The sequence below is a fragment of the Loxodonta africana genome, chromosome 16 (assembly GCF_030014295.1).
Source record: "Loxodonta africana isolate mLoxAfr1 chromosome 16, mLoxAfr1.hap2, whole genome shotgun sequence".
Classification (NCBI taxonomy): domain Eukaryota; kingdom Metazoa; phylum Chordata; class Mammalia; order Proboscidea; family Elephantidae; genus Loxodonta; species Loxodonta africana.
This window is the reverse complement of record NC_087357.1, coordinates 75,388,814-75,413,113: the sequence shown is the minus strand read 5'-3', so window position 1 is coordinate 75,413,113 and position 24,300 is coordinate 75,388,814. Positions and strand designations below refer to the sequence as shown.

At 44.2% G+C, this 24,300-nt stretch overlaps 1 protein-coding gene across 8 annotated transcripts in view; it reads left to right on the top strand.

Moving 5' to 3' along the window:
* Window positions 1–24,300, top strand: part of KCNMA1 (potassium calcium-activated channel subfamily M alpha 1) — a 917,661-nt gene that overhangs the window by 848,864 nt on the left and 44,497 nt on the right. For 7 of the 8 annotated variants that reach the window (XM_010589260.2, XM_010589253.2, XM_023547133.2 and 4 more), the window contains 2 exons: window positions 5,288–5,401; window positions 10,550–10,680. In XM_010589260.2, coding sequence (XP_010587562.1) covers window positions 5,288–5,401; window positions 10,550–10,680 — 245 coding nt within the window. Of the gene's footprint in view, window positions 1–5,287; window positions 5,402–6,206; window positions 6,288–10,549; window positions 10,681–24,300 lie in introns of all 8 variants that reach the window. The other variant, XM_023547132.2, reaches the window with a different exon arrangement.

Below are 24,300 nucleotides of genomic sequence, written 5' to 3'. Positions count from 1 at the left end.
GTTGGCCCCTGATTCATGGCGAGCCCATACACAATGGAAGGAAATGCTGCTTAGTCCTGTGCCATTCTTATGATTGGTTGAGGATTGGACCATTGTGATCCTTGGGGTTTTTACTGCCTGATATTTGGAAGTAGATGACCAGTCCTTCCCTCATAGTACATCTTTGCCTGGAAGCTCTGCTGAAACCTGTTCAGCATCATAGCAGCATGTAGGTGGTGGCTGAATAGGAGGTGCACTGGCCGGAAATTGAACCCAGGCCTCATACATGAAAAGTGAGAACTCCACCACTGAACTACCATTCCCCCCAGAGAGAATGGGGATACATCTAAAGAAACAGGAGGCCATCTTGATGAGATTATTTATTAAACGTGAATATTTTTCTGATTGAGAAATACTCATTGTTTCTCTAACATTGACATTCTTGGTCATCTTTTCTGGCAATACTAGTGGTTGTTTCTCAGATTAATGCACCAAGCGTTAGTTCAGCTAACGGAGGGAGTGTTTCCCAGTTTCGCTATTCACTAACTGTAGATTAGGATCCCTGGAGTATATTTCATGGGCCAGTGACTGTCGCGTGAAAAACTGGAGTGTTATTATGCACAAAGGAAGTTAGAGTTCAACCAAAGATGTAGCCATTGCTGCAGGATTGGATACTCGGGGAGGGAGGGAGGCAAGACCGTCAGGCACCAGGACCCCATTTAGATCTGCCCCTTTATCAGTTGCTGCTGTGATGAATGGGGTGGATAGCATCAAATGGCCCCAATGCCAGACTGCCCCATCCCATCAGGTGGAAGGAGCCTGAGCCTCTACTCTCTCCAAGGTCATGAAGGGAATCTGGGTCAACCCTGTCATTTCGGACTACAGTTTTCCCATGTTAGGATCCATACGGAAAAAACAATGCTAATAAATTTTATTAGTCTTTAACACAACTGCATGTGAGGGAAAGATATGAAATCTGTTTCTTTAGCCTTTGCAGTTTTCTTTGAAAAATGTGAGACTAGAAAAGTAGTGAAATAAATAAAGGCGTTATCACTGCTGAAGTTTTCTAGCCAACAGAAGCACCCCCTCCTTGGGGTCATGCAGAGGGAGAGAAGGGCCGTACTGGAGAGATGTCTTGGGACACCCACTGTAGTTTGTCAGTTGCAGATGCTAATGGAACCAGGCTTGGTGACTAAAGGGGAAAATGCAACATGAAAGCAAAATGAAAGAAGACTCTGAGGCAAGCGTGTCATTTCTAAATGAAGGTTTCATGCAAAGGAACTGAGTCTCTTCACAGCTGAAAATGGAATCTTTAAATAAGAGAAAATAAAAGGCTTGTTGAAGGTTCTGTAATGAAATACAGCTTTCCTAATACCCTGTGACCTGCACTTCTCCCTGCTTTATGGGTGTTATTCCTTGACGTACAAACCCGTATTTTCTCAAGTCAGCATTTGATGATGGATGTCAAAATACAGGCCATGTATTATGCATATAGCATTACCGATTTAAGGTGTTTACTTGTCAAGTTGAAGAAATCCAAAAACGTCACATCCACGGAATCTGCTGAGCTGTCACTTGCTGTTTTTCATGCCTTTGAATGAAACTTCCGATGGAAACAGTTTAGTTCTCCCCTTCGCTATTCTAGGGGAAGAAAACATCTAGCATTGAAAATGCGTGCTCTTGGTTTGGTGGTTGGCTGAAAAAACACACGCTCCAAGGTTTAGAAAGATGGACGCTACGCTGTCATTCAAACTGACTTACCCTGTTCACGGTATATTAATATAAAAATAAAAGTAATGCAATCAGGGCCAGACTATTAAATAAACTTTTTTTCTTTCTGAAAGTATGGCCCTCAATGGTATGAAGTTTATACACAGGAGAGCAGAAAATAAGACAACCCTTTCGGATTTTTCTAGCATTTCATACATTATGCACCTCCAAAACAACGGGCAATTATTGAGCACCTGTCATTTCCTTCTTGCTCCGTAAAGCTTCACACATAGCTAAAATGCCACATTCAAGCTGATCTTGTCACATTACTGGAAAGTGAGTCAGGAATCTGGTCACATTATCTATTTGGAGTTTTATGCTAGGAAACTTGGCAAGTGACTGTACCTCTAAGTCCCAGATTCACTGATAAACCCATGGAGCAGTCCACAAAGGATAAAGAAGAGAAACCAAAATGAATGTGGACATCTGCCCGCCTGTCCTCAGAGGTGGGGGCAGCACCTGGGGCCTTGCAGCCAACGTTGAGCTGATGATACCATTTGCCATATGCTTCGCTTGGTGAAATTAACTTTCACCAAATGAATCTTAAGAGGTAAACAGATTTTTGATATACATAGTTCAGTACTTTTTAAGGCATTCTGTGCCTCTATGCACGTTCTTAAGGAGGTAGTCAGCCTCATTGCGATGACTCTTAACGCTCACTAAACTTAAAGCAGCGGTTGGGCCAAGCTCATCCTGATATGCACGTGGGCCTGAGACCCAAAGAAGCCCAAACTGCCGAATAAGAAACAAAGCATGCTGCTTCCCAATTTTCCTATGGTCACACCTACCTTACGAGGTCTGTTTTGGGCTCCCTGGGGTTCAAGAGGTCCACCATCAGAAAGGATGACTTCAGCTGGGAATAAAGAAGACTTCTTCTCAATTTGACTTACATAAAAAGTACACACACACACACACGCTTCTGGCTCAAGTGGCTGATAACCAAAAAGTTGGTGGCTGGCAGTTTAAACCACCCAGAGGTTCTGTGGAAGGAAAGGCCTGGTGATCTGCTTCCATAAAGATTACAGCTAAGAAAACCCTGTGATACATGGGGTTGCCATGAGTCAATGCCAACTCAGTGGCAGCTAACAATAACACATATGTGTATCTCCTCAAGTAGGGTGGCTCCAGGGATGGTTACTTCAAGAACTTGATTTCTTCAACTGTTTTATCTGTGTGTTCCTTGGCTTGTACTGCGTATTGCCTGATCTCCTTCCTTATGTCTTGAAGAGTTCTTTATATTAATCTTTTGAATTCTGCATCCGGTAATTCCAGGAAGGTACCTTTATCCAGAAGACACTTTGATTCTCTGTTTGGAGAGCTTGTTGAAGCGATCATCATCTGTTTCTTTATGTGGTTTGATATTGACTGTTGTCTCCGAGCCATCTATAAGTTATTGTATTAGTTTATTTTATGTATGCTTACTGTTTCCTAGTTTCTCACTTTGTTTTGTTTTGCTATGCCCAGATGGGTTGCTTGAGTGAGCTAGATTGGTTATTTTTGCTGTTGGGGCTCTCACGTCCTGTTACCAGATGGCTAGAGCTGTTATCAGGTACACGAGCTTATGAGTCCATTCACTTCTCTTGTGCAGATTCAGCTCAGGTGTCCAGGTAGCTGGTCATCAAGTGTGTGGTACAGGCTCTGTCCTACCATCTTAGAGGGGCAGGGGTGTTTGGTATAGGTACCGGCATCTGATTGCAGTAGGGGGTCCCGCTCTGACCAAGGCAGGGGGCTGAGAACCATCCCCCAGCTGTCTGTGAGAAAAGCGTGTCCCTCTTCCCTAGAGCATGCAGTGGGTGGGTTCTGCAGATGGACCATGGGCACCCAATGCTTTTGGTTGTAAGGACTGGGAGGTACCAGTTATCCTTGGACCCCTGTCATGGGGGCTGGGTGACCTGAGAGGAGCCACCAGTCCTTAAGCCCCTGATGTGGATAGGTGAGTACCCTATTTAATAGCCGTGTCAAACATCAAACACCCACCTCTCCACCACACAGCTTAAACAGTCGCAGTCTGCCAACAAGGGCCTATTCTCCTGGAATAAGCCCACACAGGCCCACGCAGGGGGGAAAGGTATTCAAAGTCCATGGACTATTTATGCCTAGACAGGAGCCGCTTCTGTCTTGAGCTACCCAGGTTCGTGGAGCTGGCAAATTGTCTTTTCCCCTTGTGAATTTATTCCTTCTTCAAGTCCGGGAGCATGGCTCAAGGGTGCTCAACAGGACCTAACTCAGGCCCAGGGAAATCAACAGTCGCTGAAGCTGGCTTGGGGGTGGGGGGGTGCGGTAAAATATGCTCAAGTATTTAGCTTTTGCTGAGAGTGCCGTTATTCACTGGTTCCAGAGGTGTGAGTAGGCTGTGTGACTGGCTGCTTCTCCCTGAGAAAACTGCGGCCGAACGCTACCACCAGCCCGCTGCCACTGCTCCTGGGAATGGTGCCTGAGGGATCCCAGCAATTCAGGTCCAGCAGTTCCTCTCCGCGTCTAAACAGTCTCACTCTCCCCCTGCCACTTAGTCCATTTTCTGACTTTGCCTTTGATGTTCAGGGCTCCAAGCTTGTTATAAATGTAATCATTTCACATGATTTTTCCGGTCTTTGTTGTAAGACGGATTGCTGGAAGCATCTGGTTATTCTGCCATCCTGGCCCTGTCTCTACTTCAAGAACTTGAGGACAGTTTTTTCTGTGGTTCAAATCAGCCAATATCATTAAGTTAGCTTTGTCCTCAGCTGTTACCCATCCTAGTTGCAAAATGGCTGCCACAATTTCAGGTGCTAAAGGCATATAAAACCATGCCCAGTGAATTAAAAGGAAATCTCTTCATATATGTTTTTTAAGAGCAAGGAAGCATTTACTGAAGGCCCCCACTCACTGGCAAGAGAATAAACCATCAACTGGTTTAAGATAACAGTCAGGATAGGCCAAGTTAATGTGGTGGTGACAGAAGTCCCCCAAATCTCAGTGGCTTAAAGCAACATATATTTATTTCTCAAAATGCTTGGTGGGTCTGGTCAGCCATCCAGGGCTGCCATCCAGCCTTGATTTCTATAGGAACCTGTGTTTCCATAGTTGTCATGCCTGGTAAGAAGGAGGTGGCGAGTCAAGCACACGACATTTAAATACTTATACCAGAAGTAGTACCCACTGCTTCTGTTCGCTTTTTATGAGCCAGAGCATTTCCTATATTACATGGGCCTATATAACTTCAAGAAGGTACAGAGGTACGATCCTCTTGTGGGCCTGGAAGGAGAGGGGAACCAAAATCTGTGAGCAGGATAAATAATTGGCGTCAATTCTGGATTTGGGGGGAACTATCGATTTTTTTTTTTTTTTATCGAAGTGAGTTGGAATTGTTTATAATGGTCTCCTACTTATTTTGTCTTTCTAAAACAACTCATCAGAGTTTATCCTGGGAGTATGGACTGTTGACCTGTAATGACCCATAAGCTACATGTCTTGGGTTGTGTATGTACTCTGTACTCTGATTATTTCCACATATTCCACCTGTCTGATTTTTTTTCCCTCCTCTCTTCCTTCTTCCTAGGGTTCACACCTCCAGGAATGGACAGATCCTCTCCAGATAACAGCCCAGTTCACGGGATGTTACGGCAGCCATCCATCACAACTGGGGTCAATATCCCCATCATCACTGAACTAGGTAGGGGTAGATCTGGGCCTTGAAGAGGATTTTTGTCTTCTCCTCCAGACCATGCAGGATATGTGGAGGCTGGCCTGTTTCCTAGCCCTTTCAACCTAGAAGGCTCTAATGGGGTTTGTTTTAGGAGAGTGGAGAGAAAGGTACGGGTAGAAACATGGCAGATTACCAAAGGGAAAACTGATCTATCTTTCCTCTGAAATGAATAGACAGTTTCCTTCATGCTGGTCACTGTTGCCAAAGGAGCATAACAGGATGGATTTAAGATTGGAACATGAGTTAGGGAAGGGGGAGGAAGGGAGGAAAGGCCTTGTCCATGGATTGTGTCTGGGGATTTTCACTGGAAGCACATCTTTTGAGCATGCTATCTGGACAGCTCCTGTGATCTAAGTCCTCCACTGATGTACACAGGCTCAGGTCTAAGCCAGAACCATGTCAAGAACTGGGCAGATGCATTGGGTTAATGTGTGATAACTATAATGTGTAGTAACTGTACATTTAATCTATGCTAGTTGAACTGCTTTGCAGACAGAGCTCATTTTTGAGAACGCCACTCTGGTACAAAAAATGATGGGACTTTGAGGACCATGATCTTTGGTCAGCGGAACCCAACTTTGAACATGTCTGTGACATTCCTTGCTACCGTTTGTAAATGTGCCTATCTTCAGAGTGGACTTTTCCGCCCAAGACAAATGGCCCCGGGTCCCTTTATTTTAGTACGTTTCCTCTGTTATTCCCTCACTCTTTTTCTTTTTCTGTACTTTCCTCTACTCCCTTCCCCCCACCCTTAAATGCTGTATCCAATTAGCTAAACCGGGCAAGTTGCCTTTGGTATCAGTCAATCAGGAAAAAAACAGTGGGACGCACATTCTAATGATAACGGAGCTGGGTAAGAAGTGCTGTTTTCCTTCGCATCCGTATCTCCTTTTGTTCTGTTGGTGTTTCCAACTACCATCGGCTTTTTTTTTTTTTTTTCACCGGCTGCAGTAGAAAGGCTACCCTCATGGCACTGCTTTGAATGTGTTTTATTTGTGGCTCTGGTTGGAATCGACTGCCTTGTTCTGGCCTCTCTTAATGATTTTTTTCCCCGCACAACATCAGTAAACCTTTGATCACACCCATCTGACCTGGCAGTTGTTTCCAAAGCATCTTTGCTCTAATTCATTTTCCTTGGTCTGGGCCTTTTTTTTCCCGTGTCCCCCTGCTCTCCCGCCTTCTCCCCTTCTGTTCCTCTTCCAGCACACTGTCAGTTTGACGGACACATCCTCGCAGCTCTCAGAGGAAGTCAAAGGAGAAATATAAAAATTTTAAGATAAAGAAACCTAAGACCATGCCTTCCCTCCAGCTGTTTATTTTTCCTTTATTCTGACCTTATTTGCCTTTTTTTTTTTTTTCCCTACTAGGCCCTTTCTCAGAAGCTCTGGTTCTGAAGCCATAAAGGCAGCCAGCTCCTAGGGGGCTTTTTCTTACTAAAGTCAGGTTTCAGGGCTAGTTCAGAGAATGAGGTTAGCGGCCACCGAGGGCCAGCCCTGCACTCTGACCCCCACCCTCCGGCTCCAGGCCTCTCTGGGAGATACCAAGTGGGCTCCTCAGGAAGATAAAGGCCTCAGGTGATGACTGCATTTGTCAGGCCCTTTCCCAGTTCCCCATGACTTGGTTAATGACTCCATGAAAGGCGCCCATCAGCAGCGGGTCTCAGGACAGGGGATTGATCTTCTAAATAGAGACAGCGGAAGTGCTGCTCAGCGGAGGGGTGGGGAGAGAGGTGGGGAGCACCTGCCTTCAAATGACTCACAAATGAAACGAACACTCCATTTTCTTGGCCCAAAAATATATTTCAAAATAAGAGAGCAGGCTTTTAACACAGTAATCTTGCTGTGAGGTGTCTAGGAACGAAGGAATAAATTGTCCACCATCCAGCACTGCGTTATTGTAGGCGTAGCTATTTATCAGGACAGAATTCACTCAGGTCACGGGGTATCACACTATTTTCTGTTTCCACAGTAGGAGAGGTGTCTTTTTCATGTTTAGAGCAGCTGGCTAAAAGCCTAGGCTTCCGGGATGCTCTTGTCAGAACTTTACGGCCGTGAGAGACCCAGAAAGCTCCTGTGGTCTAGACCTCGGACTGGAAATTCATCCAGACTTCTCCGTGGCAGCAACCTACAGCAGCATTTCACACGCGTCCCTGCCAGGAGATTCTTTTTCTATCTATTTGGAATCTCTGTGCTGTCGACTGACTAAGGTGTCTTGTTTTATGATTAAAAAGAAAAAAAGAAAAGCCTGGTGTACCCCAAATCCAAGGCAACAATTCAAGTATTCAGTTAGTCTTGAATCTCCTAAAAAATTGAGTTCAGGAGATCCTGTATAAATGAATCTCCCGAAGCCTTTGTCCCTCACCAGATTACTTCTCTGTGCTCAGGGAACCTTCTTTCCATGTGTTCGTGCCACCCTTTGCTTCTGCCTTCAGCCCTGTTTTTCTAGTGGTCCTACCACTTTGGCGACCACTGATGTCTTCTGACCCCTTCACCTCCCTGCATCCCCTACAGATATTTACCAGCGTGTTCTGCATTATACCAGGCTGGGAAAATGCCTTTAGAAAAAGCCACAGAGGGTATCAAGGTGAAACAAGTTTTGTTTTTGTGTTTTTTAGCTGTGTAGTATGTTCCAATCTTCATCTACTTGGATATGCCCAGTCAGTTTTAGCATATTAAAGGACAGAAATGTGTTTCAAGTTACTTAATCCTAGTGTGGGAAACCCTGGTGGCGTAGTGCTTAAGAGCTATGGCTGCTAACCAAAAGGTCAGCAGTTCGAATCCACTGGGCGCTCCTTGGAAACTCTACGGGGCAGTTCTATTCTGTCCTCTAGGGTTGCTATGAGCCCTAGAATCAACTCGATGGCAATGGGTTTGGGTTTGGTTTAGCATCCCACTTAACTGCTATTCTGTGAAATGGATTTTGGGAAACAGTGGCTGCTGTAGCCCTGAGACTGAGTATCCTAGAACAATACACAGGATTTTCACTGAGCCTGGCCCGTGCCTTGCTGTCCGTTTCCAATGACCCAAATCCCTAGCTCCTTGAAAGCATAGAATCAGCTCTCCCTGCTTGGAGCCCCTTCCCCTCCAAGTCTGGTAACAAGCCTAGTTAACAGCATCGCTCCTCAAGGACTCTGAGGATCCTTCATCAGCTGCTACTGCAAATAATTAACCACCCCTCCCCCAGATACTGTCCCAGGTCTCCATTTCCTGACCCACAAGGCAGAAAGACTAAACTGTATATGCCTTTGGGTAAGTGGAGGGAGGTGAGGAAAAGCTGACGCTTGACCCTGATAGGATCCCTGAGCAAGATTGTAAGTGCTTCTTGAGAGGGGCAAGGGAGAAGCTATTTTCCCAAGGTAGTGGGCAGATGGAACGTTTCACGTCAGAGGGCAATGGTAAGAGCAGCTGATGTTTATCAGAGGCGTAGCGTGATCCAGATGCTGGGCCAAAGTAACCGGGCACTATGTCATATAAGCTTCCTGATAAGTTCATAAGAGAACTGATTTTATTCCCCCCACTTTACAGATAGAGAAGCTAAGGTGTAGGATGATTAAGTACTTCGCCCAAGGAAGACGGGAACAGAGCCTGGATTCAAAGCCCAGCTGTCAGATTCTAGACTTTGTACTCTTCCTCAGTTACCAGCTGCCATTGGGTCCATTATGACTCATGGTGACCCCACGTGTGTCAGAGTAAAACTGTGCTCCATAGGGTTTTCAGTGGCTTATTTTTTGGAAGCAGATTCCCAGGTCTTTCTTCCAAGGCTTCTATGGGTGGACACAAATCCCCAACCTTAGGTTAGCAGATGAGCGCATTAAATGTTTGCACTATTCATGTACTCCATCTGGTAGCCCATAATTCAGTACTGCAGAGACAATAGGGACCCAGATGTGATTCACTCTGGAAGCACAGAGCAAAGATTTTCCCCATTTGAATCTTTCTCTTGGGAAACAAGAGGGTGTCATTTAAAAATAACTCCATGCCTAGCCCTTTATCCTATTATCATTTATTCTACCTCATACAATAAACAAAAAAAAGTGTTTTTAAAAGTTACCCGAGACGTTACTTTCAGGGAAAAAAAAAATTAAAACAATAACTCTAGGAAAGAGAATTAGCTGCCAGTACATTTAGAAAGGAATCAGAGAAAGGACACCTCATCTGTTCTTTTCCTCAAAGCGCAGTAATTATTCCAGAAATCACGAGTGCTCATCTCTTGCCCATCCATACACCCCTCTCACCACTGTTACTTGCTCTGCAAAACTGATCATTTCTGAAGCCAAGATGGGGATAGAAATTAAATTTGTCACTTAATTTTTAATAAGTTAAAGACATCTCAGTGACACAACTAATCAGTCTGAATGTGCATGCCAGAGGAGTCCTTGAGGAATCCTCCCATGGAAATGAAATATAGTATCAAATGTGCAACTGCTTTTGAGCAGAATCTCATAAAAGATTGAGCCCTTTACACGGGAGAGGGAGAATGTGGGTGTCCCCATGCAACTCAAGGAAGAGCAAATCTTTGTAAGCAAGCAGGCAGTGACAGCCAGGGATCCACCCCACCCTGGGTTTCCTTTGTTTTAAGCAGAGCCTGTTTGTTAGACCCCAGGCTCTACTAAGGTCAGTCACCAGGGCAGGCTGTGAATTCCTTGCTTTTTGCCTTTGTGTGATCCCAGTCCATTGCTCCTGACTCTGGATAAGTTGCTGCTCTTTGTGGCTAAACTTTCCATCCCAGCATGGCTACTCATCATTGAAATATGTTCATCTCTCAAAGGACTTGGCTACCAAGAAAAAAAACGCTCCAGGGTGTTTTTCAGCCATGATTCCAAAACTGTACCAGAGGACTGACCACAGCGCCATCTGCTGGTCCTCTGCTGTCTGCCATGGACTGAGCCTGTTTGAACTCATTGCTCTCCAGGCCCCAGAAGCTGAATTAAAGAATCACACAGGAGCCGTCCGTTGAGTCCCACTGACCTAACAACCCCAAGACCCATCTATAGCTTCTCCCATGTTTTTGTTTTTCAGTGACCTCGGTGTTTCTAAACCAGTAGCCTGGTCTCTCTTTGGCAGAGCTGCCTGAATGTGGTCTTTAGAGCTAATTCTTATTTTATGCTTTTTCTAGTGAATGATACCAATGTTCAGTTTTTGGACCAAGACGATGACGATGACCCTGACACAGAACTGTACCTCACACAGCCGTTTGCATGTGGGACAGCATTTGCAGTCAGCGTCCTGGACTCTCTCATGAGTGCGGTGAGTCATCCCACTCCCCCCTTCCTACTCAGTGTTTGGGGAATGAGAGCATGGAGTACCTCCAACAGTAGGCACTACACTCTTGCTTGAGCTACAAAAAACAAAAAAACGGTGTCGAGTCAGTACCGACTCATGGAGACCCCTTGTCAGAGTAGAATTGTGTTCCATAAGGTTTTCTTTTAAGCAGGTTATTAATTTTAATTTGCTTTTTTATAGTAGTGAAAATACACACAACAAAACATCTGCTATGTGAACAATTTCTATATGTATAATGAAGTGGCACTGGTTACGTTCTTTATGCTGTACTGCCATTAACTGCTATTCTTTTCTAATTATTTTGCCAGCATTAACATAAACCCAATACCCCTTAAGCAAAACCTCCTCTTCTCCCCTCCTTCCCACACCTGGTAATTCCTAATAGCCTTTGGCTTCTGTGTATTTGCTTATTTCATCTAAGTGAGATCATATAGTATTTGTCCTTTTACAACTGACTTATTTCACTCAGCATAATGTCGTCAGGGTTCATCCATGTTGTGGCACCAGCACTTCATTTCTCTTTATTTCTGAGTAATATTCCATTGTATGTATATCCTACATTGTGTTTATCCGTTCATCCGTTGATAGACATTTCAACTGTTTCCATCTTTTGGCTATTGTGAAAAATGCTACAGTGAACATCGGTGTGCAGGTTTCTAAGTTCCTGCCTTCACTTCTTCTGGGTATACACCTAGAATTGGGGTGACTGGGCCCTTGGGTTTTATGATAGCCTGTGTTCAACTTTTGGAGGAACTGCCAAACTCTTTACCACAGGAGCTGCACCATTTTACATTCTCACCAGCTGTGGATGAGGATTCCGGCGTCTCCACAACTTCATCAACGCCTGCTGTTTTCCATTTTTGTTTCATTGTTTTTTAATTGCCATTCTAATGGGAGTGAGGTGGTGTCTTGTTGTGGTTTTGATTTGTATTTCCCTAATAGCCAAGGACATTGAGCATCTTTCCACATGCATGTTGGCTATTTGAATATTCTCTTAGGTGAAATGTCTGTTCAAGCCTTCTGGCTATTTTTTTTATTGAGTTGTTTGTCTTTTTGTTATTAAGTTGTAGACATTTTTTAATATATTTCGGATTTTGACCCTTTACGGATGTATGGAAAATTTTCTCCCAATCTGTAATTGTCTTTTTACTTTGTTGATAAAGTCCTTTGATGAACAAAAGTTTTTAATTTTTACCATGTCCTACTTACCTATTTTGCCTTTTGTTGCTCATGCTTTTGGTGTCATATCTGATCATCCATTGTTAAGGGTCCCAAAGCCACATGGTTGTTCTCTTCTAAGAATTTCATGGTTTTAGTTTCGACATTTAGGTCCTTGATTCATTTTGAATTGTTTTTTATGTATGGCATAAGGGATGGTTCCTAATTCATTTTTCTGTGTGTAAAGATCAGATTTTCCCAGCAGCATTTATTGACAAGACTCTTCCTTCCCTATTGAATGGACTTAGCACCCTTGTGGAAAAACAGTTGACTGCAGATGTATGGACTTATTCCTGGCCTGTCAATTCTATTCTATTGGTCTATATGTCTATTATTATATCCATACCAAAAAAAAAAAAGGAAACAGAAAACCACTGCAGTTGAGTCAATGCCGACTTACAGCAACCCTATAGGACTGAGTAGAACTGCCCCACAGGGGTTCTAAGGCTATAAATCTTCATGCTGGAAGCTATGATATTTCAAATATCAGCAGGGTCACCCATGGTAGGCAGGTTTCAGCGAGCTTCCAGACTAAGACAGACTAGGAAGAAGGACCTGGCGATCTACTTCTAAAAAAAATTGGCCATGAAAACCTTATGAATAGCAATGAAACATTGTCTGCTATTAAAGTCGTCAAGGATTTCATTTTACTTGGATCTATGATAAACACTCATGGAAGCAGCAGTCAAGAAATCAAACAACATATTGCATTGGGCAAGTCTGCTTCAACAGACCTCTTTAAAATAAGATTTCGCTTTGAGGACTAAGGTGCACCTGAACCAAGCCACAGTATGTTCAATCACTTCATATGCATGGGAAAGCTGGACAATGAATAAGGAAGACCAAAGAAGAATTGACGCCTTTGAATTATGGTGCTGGCAAAGAATAGTCTGTGACGACACCATGGACTACCAGAAGAACAAACAAATCTGTTTTGAAAGAAGTACAGCCTACGTGCTCCTTAGAAACGAGGATGGTGAGACTTTATCTTACATACTTTGGACATGTTATTAGGAGGGACCAGTCCCTAGAGAAGGATATCATGCTTGGTAAAGTTAGAGGGTCAGTGAAAAAGAGGAAGACCCTTCACCAGATGGATTGACACAGTGCCTGCAACAATGGGCTCAAACACAGCAACAATTGTGAGGATGGTGCAAGACTAGGAAGTGTTTCGTCCTGTTGTACATAGGGTCACTATGCGTCAGAACTGACTCGACGGTACCTCACAACAACCAATCTTTATGGAAACAGATTGCCACATCTTTCTCCTGCAGAGCAGCTGGTGGGTTCAAACCACTGACCTTTTGGTTAGCAGTGGAGTGTTTAACCACTTCACCACCATGCTAATTACTGTTGCTTTATAGTATGTTTTGAAATCAGGAAGTGTGAGTCCTTCTACTTTATTCTTCTTCAAGATTGACTTATCTATTTAGGGTCCCTTGTCCTTCCATGGAAACCCTGGTGGCGTAGTGGTTTTGTGCTACGGCTGCTAACCAAAGGGTCGGCAGTTCAAATCCGCCAGGCGCTCCTTGGAAACTCTCTGGGGCAGTTCTACCCTGTGCTATAGGGTTGCTATGAGTCGGAATCGACTCAATGGCACTGGGTTTGGTTTTGGGTTGGTTAGTCCTTCCATATAAATTTGAGGCTTGGCTTTTCCATTTCTGCAAAGAAGGCTGTTGTAATTTTGATGGAGATTGCATTGAATTTATAGATTGCTTTGTACAGTGTTGATATCTTAACTATATTAAGCCTTGCAGTCCATAAACATGAATGCCCTTCCTTTTATTTAGGTCTTCTTTATTTTCTTTTAATTATGTTTTATAGTTTTCTGTGTATAAGTCTTTCACCTTCCTGGTTAAATTTATTCCTAGGTACTTTATTCTTTTAGATACGATTGTAAATGGTAACATTTCTTTGATTTCCTTTTCCCAAAAATATATAGATACCTGACTGATTTTTGGGTGTTGACCTTGTACCCTGCCATTTTGCTGAATTTATTTATTAGTTCTAATAGCTTTACTGTAGATTATTTACTATTTCCTATATAGGATCATGTCATCTGCAAAAAGGGATTGTTTTATCCATAGAGTTTTCAACGGCTGATTTTCTGAAAGTCAGTTGTCCAGCCTTTCTCTTGAAGGTGCCTCTGGGTAAACTCGAACCTCCAACCTTTTGGTTAGCAGCTGAGCATGTTAACTGTTTATACCATCCTGGGCCACCATTATTAAAGCAAAGGTAAAATGACCTGGCCCCTGCCTTCATGAAGCTTGCAGTCTAGAAGAGGATACAGACATTTATCAAATTATCACACAAACGTTTGATTATAAATTTTCGAAAGTATAAGGAAGACAAGGAAGCCTGTGACAGCTTAAGTAAGCACTTGACCTGATCGCGGGGATCAGGGAAAAATTCCCCAACGAAATAATAAATATGTGCTAAGACCCGAGTGAGAAAAAGGGAGGGTTTTGTTGGAAGAATGATAAACCCGTTGCGGTTGAGTCAATTCTGACTCATGGCAACCCCATAGGATTTTCCTGGCTGTAATCTTTCTGGAAGCAGATCACCAGGTCTTTCTTCTGTGGTACTGCTGGGGGGTTCAAACCTCCAGCCTTTAGGTTAGCAGTTGATCACAAACAGCTTGCACCGCCCATGGACCTATTCACAGAAGGATCCAGACTCAAGAGCCTGATGGCAGGGGGGAACCCAGCACTTTCGAGAAATGGAAAGAAAGCCAATGTAGCTGGCCCACAGGGAGAAAGGGAATGAGAAGTACAAGGCAAGGTAGAGTCTGCAGGATGTTGAAAACTGTTCCCATGGCCTTAGCCTTTATTTTAAGAGCAGCGAGGAGGCATTGAAGGATAGCAGCTGGAGAGTGATGTGACCAGGTATATGTTTTAGAACTGTGACCTTGGCTGATGTGTGGAGGTGGATCAGAGAGGCAAGGTGACAGCAGGAATTCTGATTAAGAGGCCATTTGGCTTGCACTAGGATAGAGTGGGCAGAGGTGGATGAATTTTTGTAGTATTTTGTAGATGAAATTGATGGGACTTGGTAATAGACTGAGCGTAAGGGGAAGAGGACAAAGTGTCAAGGGCGATCTGAGGTTTCTGTTGGCAAAAACAGGCATGTGGAAATGGCCCCTCACCGAGACACACAACCCTGGGAAAAGACCAGGTAGGAGGGCAGCGCCTGGCTGGTTCTCTGCTGCAGAGAAGGCACCAGGTGGTGGCAAAGAGGAATTGGGGGGTAGACAAAGGATCGACAGCATCTTTTTTTTGTGTGTGCAGTTGTGAGGATTTTTGTTTTATTTATTTATGTATTGTGCTTTAGGTGAAAGTTTACAGCTCAAGTTAATTTCTCATATAAAAATTTATACACGTATTGTTATGTGGCAATTCCTATAATGTGACAGCAAACTCCCCCTTTCCACACCAAGTTTCTTGTGTCTGTTCAGCCAGTTCCTGTCCCTGTCAGCCTCCTTATCCTGCCTCCAGACAGGAACCACCCATTTGGTCTCATGTATCTGTTTGAACTAAGAAGCACATTCTTCACGAGTATCATTTTATGTTCAACAGCATGTTGGGTTGTGTTATAACTTTAGATGCATCAATCATTCAAGGCATTTGTTTTCTCACTTGAGACTCAAAACAAATAAAAATTTTAAAAAATAGTCGCCAGCTTAATGGAACTATCTCTAACTGCAAAAAGCACGGGAGACATCAGAATGGGTCATAACCTGGGTGGCATGAAGTGTTCCTCCGAGTGTCTTTATTTATTATATAGAAAAAAAAAAAAAAGAAGGGTCTCTTTATTTTGGAGTCTTCACATTTAACAATTTGTGAAAATGCAGACACAAGCTGGATAAAAACTGACCTTTGGAGAATCCATGAGAAAGAGTTTTATTGAGCACATTAAAACCATAAACAGAGCTCAGAGAGTTTTTATACACACAAGTTTCTTGAAATGCTTAAAGGAGGTTATTCTCCTAAACACGTTGAACAACTGCTATGCTAATTATGCATTATTCTCATCTATTCATTAAAGCTAATCTCAGAAGGACCACTATTTGAGGAAAGAAGAAAACATAAAGCTTAAGACTAATTTAGGTTATTCTGTATTCCTGAACGTGGTCCAACAGCAAGTGTATCTTAGTTAAAAATCAGAATTATGGGTTTAAAAATAATTATGATACAACACTTATCTGAATTAAGGTTGACTGGGCTTCATGCCCTGCCATTGCTTTGCAAGCCAAGAAGGAGATAAAATGGTCCCTAGAGAAGAGCACACTTCCTAGGGCTCATGACCTCTCTGATGGCCTGACAATTCCAAATGGCGACAGCAGAGCATCGAGACATTCCATCTGCTTGTGACGTTTGGGCTCAGTGTGGGCAGACTCCTTGAGTGTGCCAGAATGAATGACGGAGGCTATGCTATGTGTTCATTACAGTGCCACATTCTCCATAACAGAACTCATATGCTCCAACTCTAGTTTCAAACTGCTTTTGTAATTCAGCTCTTTAGGAATTCCATTTTACTTCTGGTCCTAATTAGAGAGATTTCAGAAGACGGTTCTCACTAAGGGATGATTAAAATGTTTACAGTAAGTACCCTGTTAAAAATTTTTGGTTGTTGTTGTTAGGTGCCATCGAGTCAGTTCCGACTCATAAAAAAGCAACCCTAAATTTATAAAATTGCTTATCAGACATTTGGCATAGTCCAAGCGGGACCAGCTACATAATTTGCAAGGGCTCTCGTTCATAAATTAGGACGAATTGCAAAATGGTGACAACAAAGCATTGAACCATGTGTGGGGACTGTCTTAGGCTGGGTTCTCTAGAGAAGCAAAACCAATAAAGCATATGAATATATATAGAGAGAGATTTATATCAAAGAAATAGCTCACATGATTGTAGAGGCTGGAACGTCCCAAGTCTGTGGATTAGGATAGAGGCCTCTCCCGATTCACGTAGCCACAGGGGCTGGCGAACCCAAGACCGGCAGGTTGGAGAGCAGAACTCCACTCACAGGCTGAGAAGTTCAGTGAATTCCAAGAGCAGCAGATAAGCTGATAGCTCAAGTCCCAGGAACTGGAGGTCAGATTAACAGGCGGCAGCTGCAGGATCCAGAGTGAGCAATAAACCAGAATGTCTGCTTATATTTGGCTGCAGGCCACACCCCCAAACACACTCTCTTTCAACTGATTGGCTACTCACAGCAGATTCCATCATGAGAGTGATCACATATAAACACTGAGAATCATGGCCCAGCCAAGTTGACACACAATCTTAACCATCACAGGGACCTTCTAAATGTGGAGCCCTAGTGACTGCAGAGTTTGCTTGCCGTGCACCCAACCCTGGTTCCAAGGTTCAGAACTGGTGTTGAGCACCAGAGAACTTCAGATCTACACAGCAGAGGGAGCACATGGTGGCCATGGCGTGGTAGTGGAGGCATATCTGAATTAGAGTTGCCCGGCTGGTATCTATGGCATCACTGGGGAGCCAGCTCTAGGAAACTCAGATGAGAAATCAAGGTGAATTGGTTTGAAATTAAAAAAAAAAGAAATACCCAGTCTCCTTTGAAATGCAAATGGAAAGGTTTTAGAGAGAGTAGCTAAGGCGTGCATGGGTGGATGCAGTGCTCTGAGAGCAGCGTTTCTTCTGAGTTCTTACCTGAAAAAAAAGGATGTCAGGAATCTGGAAACCATCATCATAATGATCACCACCAGCATTAATTATTGAAGACCCAGAGCTGTGCGAGGCACTTCAACTACACCTTCTGATCTTTTGGAAGAAAATGTGGATATATCTGCAGTAAGTGTTGAGGCAAGGCATATTTAACTGACCCATGGATTATGACTTTTCAAATCATTCATCAAAATGCTCATCAAATTATCCTAGGCTTTGTGGTCATTGTCTAGGATGAACAAGTTCCATACTGAGGTCTTGAATTGGGTCTGGCTCAACAAACAATTGGACCGTCTCATAAAATGTCAGCTGTGATTCCTTTAGATCCTACCCCCAATCCTAATTTATGAAACAGCTGGAGATTAGTCAAGTACTTAGGAGGTAACTAAACAAAATCCGCTGCTGTCAAGTCGACACCCACTCATGGAGACCCCATGTGTGTCAGAGTAGAGTACCATTGTGCTCCACAGGATTTTCAATGGATAGTTTTTTGGAAATAGATTGCTAGGGCTTTCTTCTGAGGTTCATCTGGGTAGACTTGAACTTCACACCTTTTGGTTAGCAGCCAAGTGTACTAACCACTTGTACCACCCAAGGACTGCAAGAAGATAACTAACCAAAACCAAACTCATTGCCTTTGAGTCGATTCCAACTCATGGTGACCCTAAGGACAGAGTAGAACTGCCCCATAGGGTTTCCAAGGAGCGCCTGGTGGTTTTGAACTGCTGACCTTTTGGTTAGCAGCCGTAGCTCTTAACCACTACGCCACCAGGGTTCCCAGAAGGTACCTAGGAGTAACTAAAAGGATTGGCAGGAATATAGATTGAGAAAGTAAGATCCCTCCAAGCAGTAGGAGTCAGAGGTGAGCTTCCATCTCGGGCAGGAATATAGATTGAGAAAGTAAGATCCCTCCAAGCAGTAGGAGTCAGAGGTGAGCTTCCATCTCGGGCAGTTGCTTACAAGCAGCATCACGACATCGGCGCACAAACCTCTTCAGACGTCCGCGATCTCCTTTTTCTGGCACTGCTTCCCAAACTGCCATTTAATCACGTGCCTGAACGTTCACTGAATATTGTCCTTCCTAACGCCTGCTGCTTACTGCTTCACTTGTTAAAAGAATCATGTTTGGTTCATCACAGGCATTCCTGACACAGATAGGAATGTTACAGACATGGCCCCGTGGCTTTACTCTGCAAATCAACGGCAGAAACTCATGATAAGAAGGAACAGTTATGCTTATGGGCTACATCTCTAAGAAGATCACAACTTAGAAATGTATTTTTCAGGATGATACCAGCTTGGTGCTTATAAAAAGATGAAAGGAAGACTCTCTGTATTTAGAGCTGAAACTAACACATTGAATATTCAGATTTTTTTCCACCTTTACCATCTCCCCCTACCCCCATCTCCAATTTAAGCTCCGTTTGGACCCTGGAAAGGAAGGGAAGGCATGGACTCAGCAGCTGGACTACTTGAATGATCCAGTTACTGTCTGTGTGACTCTGACCTCTCTGTGCCTCAGTTTCCTCATCTTTAAAATGGGGATAATAGTAGTATATTCCTCATATGGTTGTTGAGATCATTAAATGAGTTAAGGTTTGTAAAAATAATCAGTGCAATGCTTAGCACATGACAAGCTCTGTATATATTTATTATCTTTATCATTAATGATTCAATCATTTATAGAGAACTTAGTATGTGCCAGGAACTGTTCTTGAGGCTATAGATTCAGAAGTAAAGAAGAGAGACAAACATCCTGCCGCCGTGTTCCTTAAACGTCCGTTCTAGTGGTCTAAGGGATAGTGGCTATGTAAGCGAATACATGAGTGAATAAGAAGAACCCCAGGTAAGGATGGCTGATTTGAAGAAAATTAAATAGGATGATTGGATAGTGTTTGAATGGGTGTGGAGACCTGTCTTAGCCGGAGTGTTCAGGGAAGGACTGTCTCAGGAGATATCCTTGAACCTGAAGCTGAGAAATCAGAAGGAGAGAGACCCATAAAAATCTGAGGGTAGGTCGGGACGGCTTTCCTAGGCAGAAGAATCAGCAAGGGCAAAGACCAAAAAGGGGTGACAAGCTGGGTTTGGTTGGTCTGAGGGAGTCCCTGTAGGCCGCTGGGCTTGGAATGTGGTGGAAACGGGAGAGGGGTGTGCACGATGCAGGCCGTCGGGCACACTGTGAGCATCCAGTCAAGCTCCAAGTCTGGGGTTGGACACTTTAGATTTGGGCAGAGGATACACCTTCTTCTGGATACCACGAGTATCCTCATGGTGCCACTGTTTTCCATGTGTGTGGGTCAGGAGGACAAACCTGTCAGTGAATTCCTTTCTGAAGGGTAAAAACTAGTTGCTGTTAAGTCAATTCCAAATCACGGCAAACCCTTGTGTGCCAGAGAAGAACTGTGCCTGTAGGGTTTTCAGTAGCTGGGTTTTTGGGAAGTAGATCACCAGCCCTTTCTGCAGAGGTACCTCTGGGTGGACTCCAGCCACCAGCCTTTCAGTTAGTAGCTGAGTACGTCACCGTTTGCACCACCCAGCATAAGCCCTGGTTATTTTCCTGTCCCACACCCCATCCCAATGTACTCATTTAAGGAAAAGAAGAGAAATAGCACAATACGTTGGTATGAGTTCCTGGCCTAATATCTCATCTCTAACGAATGACCGATCACAAAAGTCCCAAAATGGCACTCTGCAGGCTGCGTCTACTCCACAGGTAACTTCTGCATTTCCCAGAGTTCTTCATTTTTAAATCAAATTTCTTGCCAATATTTAAAAATTGTAAGATTTTGCATAAAATATGGATTTCCAGTTCCTTTTGAGTGGAGTCACAAAAGAGATTCTCAGGTTCCCACAAAGCAACACTTGGCTAGAGCTGAGCATCTGCTCCCTTTAGCCACAGTCTACACCACTCCCTATTACATGCCACCAGCCCTAGTTCATTTGTCTCCTTTCCCTGTAACCCATCCCACTGAACTGGCCTCACTAGCCTCCTGCTTCAAACTTTGTGTGCCTGCATTAGAATGCCCATGGCCATTCACTCACCCTCTGGGTAGAAGGCTGTACACACATTGTCCATTCTCCAGCCCCTTGAGCTTTCCCAGACAGATGTCTACCACACTGAACCATCAGTACTAGAAGAGCATTGAAGAATTAAAGGAGCATTCTGGGAAGGAAAAGGGCTATCCTGCTATATAAGAACTAGTGAGATTCAATGTACACAAGTTGGTAGTGGTATCACTTTTTTAGAAAATAAGATTTCATGAAGTTTCTAGTTTGCAGGGCCTACCTAATATTGAAGAAAAAAAAAAGTATCTGGAATATAAAGAGAAAGAGCAGAACAAAGCCAGAGGCCACCTTTGCTAATGCGCAGTACATTCGAGAAGCATTGGAGGCTCAACAGAAGATGCCATCTTGGTGCGAGACCCCAGCTGCCAAATCCCCCAAGAGCCCAAAAGAAGCTTCAACATGAACAAATCTATGCCAGATCTGGCTTTGCTTTGCCCGCTGCACCACAATGCCCAGGGCAGATGTCTGCATGTCCCAGGAATTGTTATTTCATAGCAAAGGCAGTGACATGGAGGAGGAACAGTATAGCCCAGGCCACGAGTTAACGAGCATAGCTTGTGGTCCAGCCCAGCAGCAGCCCACACATATACGCTCCACTGTCTGAGACTCAGGTGGATCTCACTGTTAAATACCAAACCAAACCCAGTGCCGTCGAGTCGATTCCGACTCATAGCGACCCTGTAGGACAGAGTAGAACTGCCCCATAGAGTTTCCAAGGAGTGCCTGGAGGATTCGAACTGCCGACCCTTTGGTTGGCAGCCGTAGCACTTAACCACTATGCCACCAGGGTTTCCAACTGTTAAATAGGAATGCTATTAACAACCTATACCACTTCAGGTAATCAGTTAAGAACAAACATGAAAATCTTTTCAAGGAGCAGGCAAATCTTTCTTAAGATCATATGCAACAACAAAGAACTAGATATATGTATTTATGAGTCCTTGAGTGGTGCTGAAGGTTAATGTACCGGCTGCTAACCAAAAGGTTGGCAGTTTGAGTCCATCCAGAGGGGCCTCAGAAGAAAAGCCCAGCGATCAATTTCCAAAAACTCAGCCACTGAAAATTCTATGGAGCACAGTTCTGCTATGACACACACGGGGTCACACCATGAGTCAGAATCAACTCAACAGCACCTTTATGTGCATGTATACATAAGTATGTATGTGCGTGCATACACACACGTGCGCACACACACACATATCTTACAGTGATAAGGTCTAAGCGGAAAGATGAGGGAAGTGTACCCAGAATTGTTTGTGTTCTCTCTCCAGCATCAGAGACCAGACCCAAACCATGTGTGCCAGAAACAACTGAGCTTGTCTCAGTGAGCCCAGAAATGGGACCTCCTGGAAGGAGGACTCACACATTTTACTCTCTTAACCACACTTCCATGAAGGGAAGAACCCCTAAAGTGTGTTACCCTCATTTCTTGTCAGCCCACACCTACCGTGTGATTCCAGCTCCATGAACAAGTTATTCCTCAAAGAGGTTTTCTGTTTCTCAGCCCTGCCTCTTACATGCCTCCATTTCTACTGCTCACAAGGAGCTGGACAGTCCACAGGCCCTTCTCAGGCAGACGAGCCGGCGCTGGTGTCCGAGTGACCAGTGGTGGTGTGGTCAGCTGGACTCAGAGCACCCTACCACTGACAACCTCATGCCAGGCCAGCTCTGGATAGGAAAAAAAAAAAAAAAAAACACTTCTCTCATGCAAGAAAAATACTAAAAATAAAAAGCTACACCATGAAAACTAGCAAATATGAAAAATGGCAGCTATGACATGGAAAATGACAATTTTAGAGCAATTATAAATGAAAGGCAAAGTGCCATTAAAGTTAAAGCAATGTTATTAAAAGATGTGTTAATTTTCAGTTAAATTTTCTATAAAAGACCAATTAGTTTAAAAGGCTTGACAGCATTAACTGTGAAACATAAGCTCTGGTAATTATGCTTTAAAAAAATAAAAAAGGAAGATGCTTGAGCACGTTGGAGAGCAGCCCCCAGGCGAGCTAGAGGAGCCGCTGCCAAGTGGACTAGGTGGTGCTGTGGGTCCAGCTTTCCTGGTTGGAGTCACTTGGTCCTTCCCCAACTTTCATGGCTTCTTAGATGTCTAGTACTTGGTCTACTTGCAGAATCTGAGAATCATCAAACCTCAGGGCCAAGGGGGCCACAGTGTGATCTGGGCCAGCTCTCTGATATTAGAGATTGTAACACAAAGAAACAAGGAGAACGGACTTTTCTGAATGGGTTACGTTGCTAGTTCAGTTGTTCTTTTTAGAAAACTACCACTTATTACAACCACTAGGCTGTCAATTTGTCATACTATTGTGGCTCGTAGGTTTCTATGATTGTAGAAGCTATGCAAGCATCAGCAGAATCACCCAATGGCGTCACTAGGGTTGGTATCACCCAGGGCTTCATGGTGTCATCCCCTCACCCCACCCCACCCCACCCACTGGGGTGGGTGGGATGGTTGGTGAACCCCCAGCATGGGAGGAGCAGCCTGGCCCCACCCCGCCCCCACACAGGGCTGAGCACCATGCCCCGCCTTCTTCCCCCACGGCTTCCCTGCAGCTCCTCCTGTCTCCTGTTGGCCAAGGTGTGGAGACCCTCCTCTGTACCCAAAGGCAGACGCTACAGCCTGGCCACCGCACCTTGACTGGTGAGGGGAGGGGTATGGGAGAGGCGGGCATGGGTGGGAAGTGGTGAAGAGGTACCCCAGTGGATGACACCAACCGTAGTGACTGGTGATGGGGAGGGGTGACAAGCTACCATACTGGGTGATGGGTAACACTAACTCTAGAGATGCCACTGCCTTGTTGGCGCCACCCACAGGGGAACCAGCCTGCCCACCACTGCTGCCGCCGCCGCAGACTCTGGAGTCGTTCTGGTGTCGCCCCCCCCGACAGTGGCAGAGGCTAGTCTGCACCCCCACACACTCCCCTAGTGAGGTCATCCACGGTGAACAGGTTTCTGTGGAGCTTCCAGACTAAGACCAGAGAGAAAGGCCTAGCGATCTGCTTTCAAAAATTATTCTGTTGTTGTTAGGTGCCTTGGTTCTGACTCACAGTGACCCTATGTCTGTACAAGAGAACAAAACTCTACCCAGTCCTATTGTTGCAGCCACCAAGTCAATCCATCTCTTTGAGGGTTTTCCACTTTTTTGCTGACCCTCTGCTTTAACAAGTATGATGTCCTTGGATCCACAATGACCATGGAAATAGCAGTCAAGAAATCAAACGACATATTTTTAAAAATTAGCCAGTGAAAACCTGGTGAATCACAAGAGAATACAGTGTCGGAAGATGAGCCCCCTATGTTGGAAGGTCCTACCTAATAGCTGTAACAACGGCCTCATGTATGATCGTGAAGATAATAGAGGACCAGGCGGCATTTTGTTCTGTTACACGTAAGGTCACCATGAGTCAGAGTGGGCTCCGTGGCAATTAACAACAACACTAATTATTGAGTATCAGTTGTATATCACCAGAAGTTACACAGTTATTTTATTTAACCCTATTCTATAAATTGTTCTTTTTTTTTAATCCCCATTATATGGATGAGGAATCTGAGGCATAGAAACGTTAGACAACTTTCGTATTGCCCTACCTATTGG